Source organism: Artemia sp. Qi Xiang Cuo, chromosome 8, assembly GCF_049724085.1.
Source record: "Artemia sp. Qi Xiang Cuo chromosome 8, ASM4972408v1, whole genome shotgun sequence".
Classification (NCBI taxonomy): domain Eukaryota; kingdom Metazoa; phylum Arthropoda; class Branchiopoda; order Anostraca; family Artemiidae; genus Artemia; species Artemia sp. Qi Xiang Cuo.
In genome coordinates this window covers 10,578,101-10,596,388 of record NC_142801.1, presented here as the reverse complement: position 1 = coordinate 10,596,388, position 18,288 = coordinate 10,578,101, and the positions used below count along the sequence as shown (strand labels likewise).

At 34.2% G+C, this 18,288-nt stretch overlaps 1 protein-coding gene across 3 annotated transcripts in view; it reads right to left on the bottom strand.

The window, feature by feature from the left end:
- Nucleotides 1-645: 645 nt before the first annotated feature.
- The window catches only part of LOC148949153 (uncharacterized), a 218,312-nt gene continuing 200,669 nt past the window's right edge, over nucleotides 646-18,288 (bottom strand). For all 3 annotated transcript variants that reach the window (XM_089093206.1, XM_089093207.1, XM_089093208.1), the window contains one exon: nucleotides 646-3,603. In XM_089093206.1, the coding sequence (XP_088949332.1) occupies nucleotides 3,517-3,603 (87 nt within the window). In that variant the 3' untranslated portion in view covers nucleotides 646-3,516. The remainder of the gene's footprint in view (nucleotides 3,604-18,288) is intronic.

Genomic DNA, 18,288 nt, shown 5'->3' with positions numbered 1-18,288 from the left:
CGTTTATCATTTTTCCCATGGAAGCTATCTAAAGATTGCCACAATGACGTGAATAGCACCAATTTCTTAGCTAATCCCTCGTATTTAGTGAAAAATATTATATTCAGGTATATATTTCTTCGGTAAGTTTCGTGCTCATTAAGTTTTTTTGGTACTTGTGTATCATAGCGACCACACAGTTGTTCTTGATGTGTTGTAAAACCGGTTTCTCTATGTGCACTCGGAGATAATTAGCTTTGCCTGCATGAGATAAACTACTATGCAGGTATATTCTAATTAAATATTTAATATATAGAGTCGGTTAGGTTAGGTATTTAATATAATGCGTTCTGAGTGGCCTGATTTCCATCATTCTCCGTTGTAGTTTCGATAATTTTGTTACTGAAGTATTATATATACATCATTTTTGGGTATATTTCATTAGGATAGACCTAACTTTACTTCTTGAGTGTGGTCGCTGTAATACATAAGTACTGTTTTTTGTTAATGTTATTCATAGTTTCTGTTCCCTTTGCAAGTTTTGACATATTATTTTTCTGCATTCGAACACTGTTTCAATGTAAGACAATAATTTAGATATCATTCGATAGCTGAGACTTTTTTTTTTTTTTTTTTTTTTTTTTTTTTTTTTTATATATATATATATATATATATACTAAAAATACGTAGAAAACCGAAAATGGGTCAATTTAACTATTCTTTAAGCAAGTTTAAATCTTTTCAAAGCAAAGGTCCCAGTAATATCATATTTTTTGCTCCATGAAAAGATCTGAAACTAATGAATTCAAATATGTAAATATCTTGTCCTTTCAGTGTACGTTACATTTTTAATAAAAATAAAGCGCATCAAAAATGTGTTTTAATGTAATTTCGTCTAGATTTTCGGAACACAATCAGATTTTAAAGAGGCATTAGAAAAATGCAGAATTAGTTTTACTTTATTCATCGTGGCAGATATACAAAATGGCATATCAACCTGATTTTCGAAAGTCCATGGCATGTTGTATGTGTTTATGAATCAAATTAAAAATTTTAATAAAAAAAATTAATAATTGTTTGGATAGACTTATTTAAAAAATTCTTAGGATGTGTTCGTTGATTGAAAAAAATTTGACTATCAAAAACACTAAAATTTGCAGAAAAATTGGAAAAGAGCCAAAAATCGTTAATTGGTCTTTTTCAACCTTCAAGTAAGTAGCCATTTTGTGATTCGATCTTAGCGCCAACCTAGTAGCGAATACAAGTTCTAATTTTTGCCAAAACTCGTTTTCCAATTTTTGCCAAAATTCGTTCAAATGTTACCATTATTCCTGCAGTAAGAGCTGGGACCAAAAACTCAGCAGCATTTACTACAAATTAGTTTTCATTATTAAAAAATCAATTAATCAATGAACTAAATAAAATTTACTGTAATTTTAATTGACTCATTTTCAAAGTATTTAATATCGGCCTACCTATTACAAGTTAATTACCATCAACTAAAAATAAAAGTAGTAATTAACTCATTTCCAAAAAAAAAATTGAAAAAAATTTGACTATCAAAAACACTAAAATTTGCAGAAAAATTGGAAAAGAGCCAAAAATCGTTAATTGTTCTTTTTCAACCGTCAAGTAAGTAGCCATTTTGTGATTCGATCTTAGCGCCAACCTAGTAGCGAATACAAGTTCTAATTTTTGCCAAAACTCGTTTTCCAATTTTTGCCAAAATTCGTTCAAATGTTACCATTATTCCTGCAGTAAGAGCTGGGACCAAAAACTCAGCAGCATTTACTACAAATTAGTTTTCATTATTAAAAAATCAATTAATCAATGAACTAAATAAAATTTACTGTAATTTTAATTGACTCATTTCCAAAGTATTTAATATCGGCCTACCTATTACAAGTTAATTACCATCAACTAAAAATAAAAGTAGTAATTAACTCATTTCCAAAATATTTTTACAGCCTTTAGTACAATTGGCAACATTAATTGTAATTGATTGAGAAATGATGTCAAGTGTAATTTTAAATATCTCACTTCTAAACCATTTAGTAATATTTTGTACTAATTAGTTCCATTAGGCCCGCTATCTCCACTAAACTCATTAATGTTTATAGCATTTCAGAATAAGTGTTAGTTCTAGCTAATTAAAGAAGTAAACAACATTCTTCATCATTTTGAATCTATTATTTCCACAGCATGTATTTTAATTATTGAAATTAATTGTAATTAATGAAAATAATGAAAACAATAGTTTTAATTGGAATTGATTTATTTCTACAACAATAGTATGCTTAGTACAACTTAATTATAATTAAATCAAAAAAATATAGGGATTAATATTAATGTTTAATTTTCGGTAATCGAAAATAATAACATTTATTGTGACTTTAACTAATCTATTATCACGGCATTTAGTTTCATTGGAAACAATTGACTATAATTAATCAAAAATGATATTATCAATCATAATTTTATATAATTCATTTCTGTAGGATTTACCAATATTTGGCACAAACTAGCACTACTAGGTCAGAACCAAAACAGAATTTGAATACCAAAAATTATAAACATATAAATAGCCACCCTTTTATTAATTAAAAATAGCACTTTAAAAGTCGTATATAATTTTCAAGTGTTTCCTTGTATTCTGAAGTACTAAATTATTACAGACATTTCCAAACATCAGCTTCACTTCCCACTAGTTTGTTTCGTGAAGGAAGCTGTCAAAAGAAGGGGGGCTTCATATGTAGCTAATGGGAAAGGCCCCTAAAACATAGATGTTTATACCAGCGGCGTCAATTCATGAAGACTTAGGCGAGAGCTGGGCAAAATGTATTTTTTCAAAATCTAGGGAAGAGGGGAGGCAAAACTAGTCATTTTTCGATGAAAATACCACAAAGAACATTTTTCAAAATATGAGGGGAAGGTAAAAAAAAATCTAAGGGGAACATCCTCCCACCCAATTAACGCAACAACGCCACTGGTTTAAACTCAATAAGTTTGTTGCAGTAGACATTTCATTCACAATAGTATCACAACAAATATTTCACCGATCCTTTACAATCACTACAAAAAGCTACCAATAATAAAACTTTAAAAAATATACGATTAGAAACATCTAGAACTAAATAAAAATAATATAATTGCACAACACCATTGTGATAGCATTCAACAGCGATATACTATACAAAACAAAGGTTACAAATCCCACTCGTTTCTTCCTTCAAGGGAGTCAATGCCAGGGCGGGGAGGGGGGGGGGGGGGCAGAAAATTGCCTTAACAACATGGATTCTCATGTCCAATGGATTTGTCACAAAGCTTTTTTCGTTCAAAACAATTTCTAATCGCAAGTAATTCTTCAGCAACCTTTATAATCACTACGAGAAAAATGTACTTAAATAAAAAAAAATCGATTATAAACGTAAAACTAAATAACACTAATATAATTGCACAAAACGACTGGATAATAATAATAATAATAATAAATTGAGCTGACTAAGGGTAATATAAAAATCCAAAAGGTGATTTACGTCAGGATTTACTAGTGGCATCTTTATTCGATTGGGAACAGAGCAAACGGAATTGCTTCTTGGCTCGAGCTTGTAGTAGCATTTTCACCTAAAATTTAAAGAAATAAAAAAAAACATGAAAAAATTAAAGCAGTTACTAAATTAATTGCTATTCATTAGCAGGAGCGGATACAGAATTAATGTTTGAGGGGAGAAGGGAGGGGACACCAACGAAATTTCAGTTCCCTTGTTGATGTTTTTTTGCCCCTCCGCTCTGTAATTAGAGAAATTTTCGACCTTCTGGGGGGAGTGGCACCTGCCTCAGTAACCACCATCTGGACCTGCCCCTGTTATCTAGGAATAAGTAGTTGTATAGAGCAGTATTAGCCGTATAGTAAATACCATGAGCATTGCAGGTAGTACAATTAAAAGTCAAGTGGTCTAATTGAAATCACACCATCAAATTCAGTATATTAGAGAACTTTTCTGTAGAGGTTTCAAGTTCCAATCTACAAAAATGTGGAGTTTGTATTTTTTTGCCAGAAGAAAGATCACGGATGCGCGTTAATTCGTTTGCTTTTCCCTCCCAGAGATGATCCTATTAAACCAATTGTCTTAGAAGACCGGAGAGGGCTTGTTCGAACAGAAATTAAAAGTTCTAGTGCCCTTTTTAAGTGACCAAAAATATTAGAGGGCAACTAACCCCCTTCCACGCCCCTTTTTCCCCAATAAAACCCTAACAAAATTCTGAGACAGCAATTTGGTTCAACATAGGTGAAACGTCCAATAACTATGCCTCTGGGGATGACATGACCCTCCTCCACTCCGAAGCCCCCAGAGAAAAGGGCTGTAGGCTATACAATTTGCCCATTGTTCACACATGGTATTTGTTAGTTGAAAACATGCAGAAATTTTTCGGGGGAGATTTCTGCGGGGGAGGAGGGATTTTCCACGGAGAGAATTTTCTCTGGAGAGGAAAGCTTCCGGGCAAAATTTTTCAGGAGAAAATTCGCTCAGAATTTCCTAGCACAATTTGAAAAACGGTCATCATTACAACTCAAAAAGAACAGAAATTATTCCAAATATGAAGGGGACTGCCCCTTCCTCATCCTTCCCTCTTTGCGCTAAAGTTTTTTTTTTTTTGTCCTAATTCTTTAGGAACGACTCCTGAAACACAAGCGCCATTGAATTTGAATTAGAAGTATTTTTAAAGAACTTTAAAATTTTTGCGCAAAGAGCGATGGGTTTAAGATGAGATAGCCGCCCTCATATACGGAACAGTTTCTGTTTGTTTTAAGTTTTAATGTTATTCATTACTTTCAGTTGAAGAAACTTGTCTGTTTTATACTTAATCAGCATAAATGAGTTGTAGTATTTAATAGTATGGAATAGAAAAAACAGTATAGCTGGCGACGTCACTAGCCAAAATGTGGTGAGGGAGGGGCAATGGATTTTACCGGCTTGCTGGTCATTTCTACCCACTGAGGTATTTATACCCACAGAATTTGTTATTAAGATTACTTTTCTTTTTTTTTTACAGAGGCTGACTGCCTCAAAGTTTCTTTCATCGATTTTACTTCATATAAGCCCTTCAGCCCATTTACCTAATTAAAAATTGGCATAAAAAACAACTCAATTTTTTTAACAGCTGGTTTAAACCATTGGGGGGGGGGGGGGCTCCATACATGAAGCCTTTCAGTATAGCAAGGATAAGTAATTACAGTGAGTATAGAAAGCAGTAGGATAATATGAATAATTGTTAGCCGCAAATATGTGCCAGGTATAAGTCTCCTCGAGGAGACTCATCCACTGATTCCACAAATGTGGCTTATTTACTTTATGGGATGTAGGTAAACAAATCATGATTGGGACTAAATAAATATTACGGTACATCTCAATTAAAATAATGCAAAAGGGGTTATGTGACATATTTTGTAAAACTTGGTTTGCCATCAACTCCTTGAACAAAGGAAGAACTATCAATTGATTCATTCGCTTTCTCATATCTTACGAGCTATTAAGAATTTATTTTTTTCAAAAATTGTTATATCCCCTCCTCCCACTCTTAAAAATAGATGGCAGGTAGAGCCTTCGATAACAACATGGTTTTGACATATTTTCCATATCTTGGATGCCTATTGAGGTGATTCGATATCTAAAAATCATATTGTGAGCCTCGGCGTCGGCTGACTGCCTCAAAGACAAAAGCCTCATTAGTGAATTCTCCCAGGAGACTAGCCACCATCGAGAGCTATTGAGAATCTGTGATCTGATAATTGAATTTGGAAAGACACAATTTTACGTATCCTGGATCAGCAAGGTTTTAAATCAAAGCGGGTAGCATTACAGGGAGCTCCCAAAGCTGCCAAACTGCTCAAATAAAATTTCCTCTGAGTTGATTTTTAGCGTTTTCCTATCGGACATTCTAGAACATTTTTGGGGACTGCCTTTTCCTGAACTTTTTTCTTTAAAACTGAAAATATTTGTCTCCGGCAAAAAAACTAGTTTGGCCACACAAGCTTAAAGAGTTTGTAATGGACGATATAGGGCGATCCTTTAAGTTATATCCGACAAAGTTGTTACTATAAAGCTATCAGTAACTTTTCTTATTATTAGATTTTCGTAAAAAATTGATTTTATTTCAAAAATTATTTTTGTAAATTAGAAAAGGTTTTTAAATACATCAATTTCCTTTAGATTGAGACATTAAACAACTCTCTACGATGTTCCAACGCCCCACTAGCTGCAGAGAAAAGAAAAAAGGGAAAAACAAGATGCCCTCGACGCAAAAATATTCTGGTTGCAGCCACTTTTCTTGATTTTCAAGCCAATATATTTCACTTGTTTTTCAAGCCAAGGGACGGTAAGTTCCCGAAATAAGGTTTTCGGACAGGGCAGTTTTAATAGTGTACTTCTTGCTTTTATCTGACTCTATTTTTAGGAGTTATGGGTTATTATATTTCTTAGTATTGGAAGTGACCGTCTCATACTAGGTTGCTAACTACCACTGGAACCCGGATTATTAATAATTACTATGGACTTGAGTTCATTCTTTACTATAACAATATATTTCCCTTGCTGTTCAAGCCAAGGGACAGAAAGTTTCCTATATAGGGGTTTCGGAAAAGGCGGTTCTAGTGGTATACTTTTTGTTTTGATCCGACTCATAATTTTCCTCATAAGCATCTTGAGATTAGTGGTTCGAGTTTACCAGATACATCGGTGAATTCAGTAAACTCTGTTTTATCGGACTTGGACACACTTAAATCAAATATCCGGAATGATATTGAAAAAGAAGTTTGTAAAAAAAGTTGGAAATGAAAAAAAAAGTTGGCTAAAAAAAAGTTGGCTATCTACGGATATAGCAGTTCTGAAATTGGTTGATTGGATTAGTGATGCATTTGAAGCTGGTCTCATACCCGCAGTTGTGTTTTTGGATATGAAAAAAGCGTTCGATACGGTAGAAAACTCAGAGCTTATTCAAGCTGTTGGCTCGATCGGTGTGATTTGTTTAAGTCTTGAGTTGTTTTCATCGTATCTACGCAATCGGTATCTGACATTTAGGAACGAGTAATTCTTATATTCAAAAAAAGACACATATTGCGAGGCCCCACAGTGGTCAATCCTGGGACCTATACTTTTCACTATATTCATTGATCGTTTAAAAATCTACCTGTCAGATGATGATGGTATCATGTTTGCAGATGACACTTTGCTCTTTCTGGCAGCGCCTTCACTTGATGTTTTATATAATAAAATTCATAATGCAGTTTCTGAATTTCTAACTTTTTCTCAGCAAAACATGTTAACCCTAAACTTTTCTAAAAAAATTTTCATGATATTTTCTAGACTTTCGTCTAGTGCTGAAAATGACCATATCACAGCTCAAGAAAATGTGATAAACAGAGTAGCAACAACGAAGTATTTGGGGTTTTTAATTGATGAAAACCTGTCGTGGAAAAACCATTCAAGTGCAATAGCTGAAAAATTAAGCAGAGGCCTTGGGGTGATGCGAAGAATTAAAAATCTAGTCTCAAAAAAGATCCTGAAAATGATTTATTTTTCTATATTTTACCCATATATTAGCTACGGAAGCTCTATATGGGCAAGTAATTTTGTAACATGTTTCAAAAGAGTACAAAAACTTCAGAATCGAGCTGTAAAATATTATCGGAATTTGATAATTCTGATGAGGTTCCTGCTCATGAGCATTCTAAAAAGAATAAGTTAATGGATGTATCCCAAATTCGAGATTACCAAGTCGTGATTTTCTCGTATAAATATTTTGGTCTGCTCCTCATCCCTGCCTTTGCAATCCATTTTACTTTTAATAAAGTTTGTCATGACAATAGTGCTGTACAAACAAATGGCTCAACTCGTGAATATGAAAGTACCGTTTGGTTATCTTTTGTGATTCGCTACGACAATCCCCATGTTTAGACTATATTGCCCGAGTGTGTGAAAAATGCGCCTAGTCTTCCGGCTTTCAAGTCACGGGCAAAGAAGTTTCTTGTGTCTCGGGAGTGAATTTAGCGTCAAGCTCACTTCAGGTCGTCATTCTATTTAAGGTATTCCCCCGATTTACTTTGCTTTTCTTTTTTTTTCTATCTACTTCTTGTCTTTTCCTCTTTCTCTAATTTTTTCCTTTATTCCTTCATCAGATAAGTTTCTTGTGTGTTGAGTAGCAAGGTATGAATGTTGTCTTAATTAGCTGAGAATGAAAACCTCGCTTGCCCTTTCAAGCTTATTGCCTTTCTTGGCAGGCGAAAGGCGAATAGTGTTTGTTTCCTTTTTTAATAAATGTATATCTCATGTATCTCATACCTCACTCTATTTTTAGAAGTTATGGGTTATTATATTTCTTAACATTGGACGTGATCGTCTCTTACTAGGTTGCTAGCTACCACTGCAACCCGGATATCTCTGAAGTCATGATACCAATGAAACTTACATATTTCCCATTTATAATTAATCGATCCTTTATGTATTCTCTTGTAGAAATAATTTATTTTAGTTACAAAAGATTTTTAACCCAATTAATATCCTTTAAAATTAGCCATTGAACAACTTTCTACGATGTCCCAGTGCCAAGCTATCTGTGGAAAAGAAAGAAGAAAGAAAAAAAATGCCGTTTAGGCAGAATTTTGTAGTAGCGGCCACTTTTCTTGATTTTCAAGCCAATATATTTCCCTTGCTTTTCAAGCCAAATGAAAAAAAAATTTTCTATGCAGGGGTTTCAGACAAGGCGGTTCTAATGGTGTACTTTTTGTTTTGATCTGACTTTTTTAGGAGTTATGGGTTTTTATATTTCTTAACATTGAACGTGATCGTCTCTTACTAGATTGCTAGCTACTGCTGCAACCCGGATACCGCTGCAACCCGGATTTGTTCTTTACTAAATAGCATGGGTAAAAAGATGCTAATCTGGCTGGCTCTTAACGAGGATTATGTAAATATTATCAAACACTTCCTGTTTAAGTCTCGTATCAAGTATCAAAAACCTAAGAAAAAATAAAACTAATTAAAAAAATTTCAGGTATTTTTCATTTTAAATTAAAAGATTAAAATTATTGCTCATATACCATAAATGTTTTTGTAGTTTATAACTTTATCGATTCTGAACTCAAATTAAAATAAAATAAAAATTGATTTTTTCAATTTTTACGTAACGTCACTCATTACGTCATATATATTTATTCGTAGACAATCGGTGTTAGATCTTACGTCCCGTCACTTATTACTTCATATATGGTTATAATTGCTTAAAAAATCAAATATCTCAAAATATGAAAAGACATCTAAAATGCAGTTTTTTTTGTAAAAAGTGATTCTATTTTTAATTTTATTTTGTTTTTTGATTAAAAAAAGGCACTTGAACTTTTAATTTATGTTCAAATAAGCCCTCTCGCAAAATTCTAGAATCAGCATAAAATCCGATTCTTTTGATCGGATTTATATATATATATATATATATATATATATATATATATATATATATATATATATATATATATATATATATATATATATATATATATATATATATATATATATATATATATATATATATATATATATATATATGTATATATTGATATTAAAATTCTATTTTTTTAGAGTTTCGGTTACTATTGAGACGAATCGCTCTTACATACAGTTCGTTACCACGAACTGTTTGACCGAATCCGCTTGAAATTGGTGGTTTATAAATCGCTGAACCTTGATGGAAGTAAAGCGAAATAAAAAAAAATCCCATTCCTTAATAAAATTCATTATACCACGACATCACATACTGTCTTTTGAATCGATGTAGCCTGTGTAACTCGAAGGCAATCGAACGTAATTTTATATGCAATAAATTCATAGCTGCAAATAAGAAAGCTACATTATTTAGCAAAACACTAAAATTTTTACGATTTTTGTCACATTTAAATTTTTACAGAAGAAACGGAAAAATAGAAGTTTTACATATTGACTTTAAATATTTATTTTAAAAATTCTTTAATGAAATGAATCAGATTATTATTTAATTTTAACTCCTCTGAAATGTTTCTAATGTTTGCCTCATTTAAACTTTATAACCAAAAATTAAAAAACTAAAATATCTTATATATTGAATTCCAATACTTATTTTAATAACTATTTTGTATTGAAACTAAATTAATTCTCATCTAATTTTAGCAGCCCTGAAATTTTATAATTTTTACTTCATTTCAATTTTAGAAGCAGAAACTAAAAAACTAAAACGATCTATAAATTGACTTTCAATATTTATTTTAATTGCTTTAATGGAACTAAATGAATTCTAATCTAATTTTAGCACCTCTAAATTTTTTTAATTTTTGCCTCATTTAAATTTTAGGAGCAGAAACAAAAAAAAAGCTTTATATGAAGCCTTTAAATATTAATTTTCAAAACAATTCCTTAATGAAATCTAATAGATTCTTACTTAATTTTAACAATTCTGGATTCTCTTAAATTTTTGTCTTAAATTTTAGGAGCAGAAACCAAAAACAAAGTATGTTTTTTATATATTCAATTATTTATTTAAATTATTTTAATGGAATTAAATAACTTTTTGTTTCATTTTAACATCATTGAAATTTATTAATTTTTCCCGTTTGATTCAAGAAAAAACCTGCCCCACGAAGAAAAGAATATCTTATTTTCCTCTCTTGTAAAAGGTATGAAAATATTATATCCTTTTATTGTGGGATTGATGGTATAAAGGGAGATTTGTTTCAGTTTCGAACGGATGGGCAGCATTGCCTACCTGAATTAAATATTCATAGGAAAAAAAAAGCATTTTCAATATTGAATTTTTGAAAACCCTGCGCGTCGCCCGTGATGCATAATGATAGTTTTTGTCTCTAACATTATACATACTAAAATATAATAAATATATTCTATGAAAAGAAAAAAAAAGCAATTAACTTTAAAGTAGCATATGGTTTTTGCTTAGTTGCGAGCTTTACAATTAACGTCAATTTACGTTTTGCGGTTTCCTATCAATTTTAATGAAATATATATTTTTTAACATAGTAACAGATATTGAACAATGGACACTTATTAACCAAGGCGTTTAAGCAACGCCACGAGATTTTGACAATAGGTAAAAAATTACGATGACATATAAAACCCAAGTTTATAATATCCCTCCTGTACACCCTTGATAGGAGGAAATAGAAGAAAGAGACTGTTTAAAAATGTTTATATTGAAATTGTTTAAAAATTTAAGGAAAAACAAGAAAAAAATAATTAAAGCAAAGAAACAATCTGAATCTACAGATAGTTAGAATGTGATGGTCAAGACTTGACGTCCACAAAAAAAAAAAAAAAAAAAAAAAAAAAAAAAAAAAAAAAAAAGTCAAACAATTGTTTCGTAAAAGAATAAAAGAACGTGCAGGAAGGGAAAGAAATGCTCTGTTTGTGGATACTACGAACAGCATAGTACCATATACCATAAAATCGTATACCATATATCAGGGCCGTATCCAGGATTTTTTTCGGGGGATGTTTTATACAAGGATACCCCCTACCCCCCCCCTGGATACGGCCTTTCCGTATACCATAGTACCATGAAATCGGGGATGTATGCGGAAGGGGGGGGGCTTGAGACCCACCCTTAAAAATCCTATATTTTAATTTCTGAGCACTTATTATTTATTTTTTTTTTTTAAGCTTTGTTCCGCAAAGCTTTAGTTTCTCCAGGCTATATTTCTACTATCGAGTAGAGAACTCCATTCTAGTAGCCAAGCAGAGAGGCCTCGATTGATGTTAGAATAAAATATAAAAGTTCTTGAGATGTGGGAAAGATCTTTGCCCCTCTTGCCAAAATGAATTGTTGGATTAATAGATAGAAAATTTAGATATGCAAAAATAAAGTATTTTCCGAGGACCCGAAAGTGCTGCGATTTCCTTTTCCGCCTTGGTTAAGTTTTTCGAGAGGATTTGTATCCCATGAACGTCTTGAATTATAATAGTTCTCTCATTTTGAAACAAATAGTATCTGTTGCTTTACCTTGACTTCTTTCTTTCCAGTGATAGAGGCGCACCAATTACCCCAGATCCACCCACCCCCACCCCCCAAAAAATGTCTATTTGGTATTTTCATTGAAAAAACACCATTTTTTGGTACTTTCACTAAGCACATTTCAAAACAATAAAATTACCATCCTAAATTTTGAAAAGTACATTTTGCCCCCCCCCCACCACCACCTATATTTCTATTTAGTGACATTAGTAAAATGGAACGTCTCAAGGGAATACACTTTAAGGCACTTTAGGGAAACACATTCTGGACAAATCTTTTTTTTATCCTAACCAATAAAATCCTTGATGAGCTGATAAAGGTATGACTTAAAACTTTTTTGTACAAAATTCGTTCATTAATGAACTTGTATGTTCTTAGATTATTTAGCATTCTGGAAATAAAAAAAGACTCCAGTAATACTGCCATTGGACGTTATGAAAAAAGTAAAGTGCTCGCCAAATATCCTCCCTCCCCAGAAATAAAATGCCAAATGCTATCTAGTAAGTTTCCATACCATTTTGAAAATCTCAAGTGACTGCAATTACACCACCATAAGATATCAAGAAAAGGTAGCATGCGCAACACAATAGCCCTTATACCCCTCTTTATATACAACACAAAATTTTTTTAGCAAGTTTTTCAGTGTTATAAATATATTTCTACCGTTCTTGGCAAAACAAGACACTCGCCACAGTAGATAGCTTCTATGTCTGCAGTAGCGCCATCATAAGACATCAAGAAGAAGTAGCATGCGCAACACCCAATAGTCCTCTCCCCCCCCCGCGATAAATGCAACACAAAATTTCTCTAGTCAGTTTTTCAGAGTTATAAATATGTTTCTACCGTTTTTGGCAAAACAAGACACTCGCCACAGTAGAGAGCTTCTATGTTCTGTGTTCTCAGATTAAACACCACTTTGAAAATTTCAAGGAACTGCACTAGCGCTATGATAAGACTTCAAGAAGAAGTTGCGTGCGCAACATTAAATACCCCCTCCTCTTTTAAATGCAACGCACCACTTTTCTCTAACAAGTTCTTCGAATTTTCCAATATTTATCTTTCCTTCTTGGAAAACAAAACACGCCCCACAGTAGTGAACTTCTCTGTTCTTAGATTAGATCAACAAGTGAGATTAAGTCTCTATGAGAGTCTTCCTCTTGAGGAAATTCTTCACAAAACATAGAGATGAGAATTCATCGTCTGAAATTATCCCGTTCCCTTGGGAACAGAGCATATAGAATTATCATTGTTGAAATAACTATTTTCCACCAAAGAAAAAAAAAGAAAAAGGAGAGGTGGAAAGGGAGAGAGAGAGAGAGAGAGAGAGAGAGAGAGAGAGAGAGAGAGAGAGAGAGAGAGAGAGAGAGAGAGAGAGAGAGAGAGAGAGGGAACAAAAAAAAACAAACGAAAGAGAGAGAAAGGGGGGGCAGGGGGAGGGAGAAAGGAGAGATTTAGTCCTTCCCTTTTCTTAAAACGAACAACACGTTTTCGAATTCATCCAATTTAATGAAAACAAAAACGTACACTCAGGAATCCCTTTTATTCAGTTTCGTCATTTTCTTTGCTTATCTGGTTTAATCAAACAGTTTGTGGCAACGAACTGTAACTATGGAGCGACCCGGCTCAATAGTAACCGAAACTCTAAAAAACGTAATTTTGATACTAATAGATATATCAAAAGTAAATGCTTTAATATGCTGATTTCAAATGTGTAAGTTTCATTAAGTTTAGTCTTACCAATCAAAGGCCACGAGCCTGAGACAATTTGCCTGATTTTCGAAAAAAGGGGGAAACATCCCCCTAAACGCCATATAATTTTAATGAAAATCACACCATCAGATTGAGCGTATCCGAGAACCCTACTATAGAGTTTTCAAGCTCCTATCTGCAATCCTATCTATTTGCGTATCAGGGAACCCTACTATAGAGGTTTCAAGCTCCTATCTGCTCCTATGTTCTTTTTTTTTCCTCCCAAGGGAGATCGTATCGACCCAGTGGTCGCAGAATATTGGGAAAGGGCTCATTCGAATAGAAATCAAAAGTTGTAGTGCCCTTTTTAAGTGACCAAAAAGATTGGAGGGCGACTAGGCCCCTTCCCACGCCCCTTTTTTTCTCAAAATCGCCCGATCAAAATTTTGAGATAGCCATTTTGTTCAGCATAGTTGAAAGGCTGAATAATTATGCCCTTTGGAGATATCATGACCCCCCCCCCCACAGTCCCTTAGGAAAGGTTTATAATTTACGAAATTTGCCCATTGCTTACGTATAGTTTTGCTATTGAAAAGTATGCCGGTAATTTTCTCATGGTGGTGGGGGGGGGGGATTTTCTGATGGGGGAATTTTCCACTGGGATAATTTCACATGGGGAGGGTAGTTTCCAGGGGGTGAAGTTTCAGGAGAAATTTTACACTAGGGAATTTCCCAGAATTCCTGTACGACATTCTTCTATGTCTTTCCTTCACTTTGTCGACTCAATTTTACGCTTGGAGATGTTAAGGGTAATTGCCCGGGGTAAATTTTCGCCGTGATTGAATTGTCTAGAAAACAAATCCGTGTCGAGGAGGGGTTTTTCCGTAGAAGTTTAGTCATATTTCCTGGCAATATTTAAAAAATTATTCGAAATTAAATTTTAAAAAAAAGTTTTTTTAAACTGAAAGTGAGGAGCAACATTAAAACTTAGAAAGAACAGAAGTGATTGCGTATAGAGGGGGGTTACTCCTCCTCAACACCTCGCTCTTTACACCGAAGTTTGAAGTCTTTCTAACTTTTTTTATTTGACTTCGATTGAAAATTGAATAGGCCGGTGCCCTTTTTAATAGCCGAAAGTGATTGGAAGGCAACTAACCCCCCTTCCACGCACATCATTTCCCCAAACACATCCAATCAAAATTTTGAGATAGCCATTTTGTAACGTAGTTGAACGATCTGGAAATTATGTCTTTGAGGAGAACATTCCCTCCACAGCCCTCAGGGCAAGGGTTGTAAGTTATGCCCTGGGGGCATATAAGGTTTTTATAGAAGGCGTTGTCATTGAAACTTCAAAACGGGCTCATTCAATTTGAAATTGAAAGGGCTAGTGCCCTTTTTAATAGTCGAAAGTGATTGGAGGGCAACTAACCCCCTCTCACGCCCACCACTTCCCAAACACATCCAATAAAATTTTGAGATAACCATTTTGTTTGAAAGTTCTGGAAATTAGGTCTTTGAAAATGACCACCCCCCACAGCCCTCGGGAAGAGGAGTTTAAGTTATGCCCTGGGGCATATAAGGTTTCTGTAGAAAGGGTTGTCGTAGAAACTTCAAAAAGGGGTTCATTCGAATGGAAATCGAAAGGGCTAGTGCCCTTTTTAATAGTCGAAAGTGATCGGAGGGCAACTAACCCACTCTAAGGGCCACACCCTTACCCTGAGGGCTGTGGGCGGGTTGTCATCCCAAAAGACCTAATTTCAAGAACTTTCGACTACGTTGAGCAAAATGGCTATCTCAAAATTTTGATCGGATGTGTTTGGGGAAATGGTGGGCGTGAGAGAGGGGTAGTTACCCCCCAATTACTTTCGACTATTGAAAAGGTCCTCCTCAAAAACACAATTTCCGGATCTTTCAATTACGTTGAACAAAATGGCTATCTCAAAATTTTGATTGGTGTGTTTGGGGAAATGGTGGGCGTGGAAGGGGTGTTACTTGCCTTCCAATCACTTCTGACTATTAAAAAGGGCCCAAGCCCTTCCAATTTCCAATCGAATGAGCCCTTTTCGAAGTTTCTACGACAACTCCTTCGATACCAAGTGCCCTGGTCTAAAACCAAGAAAAAAAAAAAAAAATGATAATACATTGTGCCAGCATCGTTCTTTACTTAGGCAGCGGTATTGCGCTGCCTATGATTATTTATCTCAAAAGGAGATTATTTGAAATTTGTCTGAAAAAACGAACACTAAATTACAACATCCATTTTGTTCTTCTGTTTCTTCAACACTGGGCTGTTGATTTTGTACTGTGAACAGTATTGTGACTCTCCAAGTGGGTAAAGAGTGAAGCTTCTGATAGATTTAGGGGAGGAGGACCGTGTGCAGCTGAGATGGTCTCAGGTGGCTTATTGTTACGATGAGTTGTTAGTACTACTAGTGGCATAAGTGTGCCTAAAGTCAAGAGTACTCAAGAATCACTATACTATAGCCAGTTTATAGCCTATATGTATATTATTATAACTATAATGTATTATAATTTATTATAGTTCAAGCCAACTAGACAAATTTCTAACCCAAATAAACCAACGTAATTTCAAGTCTTTGTTATTTATTTATTTTTAATATTTGTCACATTATTTATTATTTATCTGAAAAGAATTTTATTTGAAATTTATCTGAAAGAATAACAGTAAATTACAACGTTGATTTCGTTCTTCTGTTTTTTCAACACAAGGCAGTTGATTTTGTACTGCGACTCTTATTGCGAAAAGTATAAAAGTTATAATCGACTTCAACGGGAGTAAGAATCTCTAGGTTAATTTATCACGTCCGTTTAAGTTTTTTATGATTATTTATTAAAAAAAAAAACCTCTTATAATGGATATCTCAAAATGGATGTTTCTACGACAACGCTTTCTATAAAAACCTTATACACTCCTTGGGCATAACTTACAACCCTTGCTCTGACGGCTGTGGGGGGGATTGTCCTCCTCAAAGACACAATTTCCAGATCTTTCAACTGCGTTGAACAAAATGGCTATCTCAAAATTTTTATTGGATGTATTTGGGGAAGTGTTGGGCGTGAGAGGGGGGATAGTTACCGTCCAATCACTTTCAACTATTAAAAAGAGCACTATCCCTTTCAATTTCCAATCGAATGAGCCGTTTTTGAAGTTTCTACGACAATGCTCTCTACAAAAATCCTTATATGTCCCCAGGGCATAAATAACAACCCTTTCCCTGAGGGCTGTGGGGGGATTGGCATCCTCAAAGACATAATTTCCTGACCTTCAACTAAGTTGAACAAAATGGCTACATAAAAGCTTTGATTGGATGTGTTTGGGGAAATGGTGGGCGTGAGAGGGGAGTTAGTTGCCCTCCAATCATCTTCAACTATTAAAAAGGACAGTAGCCCTTTCAATTTCCAATCAAATTAGCCCTGTTTGAAGTTTCCACGACAGCGCTTTCTATAAAAACCTTATATGCCCCCCACGGCATAACTTACAACCCTTTTCCTGAGGGCTGTGGGGGTTTCCGTCCTCAAAGACCTAATTTCCAGAACTCTCTACTCCGCTGAATAAAATAGCTATCTCAAAACTTTAATTGGATATGTTTGGAGAAATGGTGGGCGTGAGAGGGGGGGGGGGGGGTTAGTTGCCCTCCAAGTACTTTCGACTATTAAAAAACACACTAGCGCTTTCAATTTCCAATCGAATGAGCCCTTTTTGAAGTTTCTACGACAACACTTTCTATAAAAACCATATTTACCCCCAGGGCATAACTTACAATCCTTGCCCTGAGGGCTCTGGGGAAAGGGGGGTTGTCATCCTCAAAGAAATAATTTCTAGACCTTTCAACTACATTGAACAAAATGGCTATCTCAAAATTTTTATTGGATATGTTTGGGGAAATGGTGGGTGTGGGAGGGGGGGGTAGTTGCCCTCCAATCACTTTTGACTATTAAAAAGGGCACTAGCCCTTTCAATTTCCAATCGAATAAGCCCTTTTCGAAGTTTCTACGACAACTCCTTCGATACGAAGTTTCCTGGTCTAAAATGTAAAACTAAAAATAGTAAATTGTGCCAACATCTTTCTTTACTTAGGCGGCGCTATTGCGCTGCCTCGGATTATCACAGGGAAAATGGTTGCAGCAAGTACCTCTGGTGGGATTTTTGCCACTATAATATCTTACATATTTTATAATATATTATTATGTTATAGTTACATTATAGTATGTCACTTTGTCATGATTAAGATGCGCTAATTATTGTGTAAGGGCACCTTCTAATATCTAAAAGAAACAGTAAGAGTAGGAAGGTTGAGGAACACTGATCTACTACGAGGTGTGCTCTCAGTATAGCAAGTAGGCAACAAAAAATAAATAAATTTTTGATCTTGAAATAACAGACAATCTCTTTTTAGTTCTAGCAGCTTTATTTTCTTACACATTCCTCTTATTCCTACAAATGAAAACTTGTTTTATTTTTCTTCCATGTTTAGCAGCAAGAGTCCTAAATGCGTTCTTGCGAAATGTCAGACGCATTAAAACTTTGTGTCTGGATTTTATTTGCTCTTA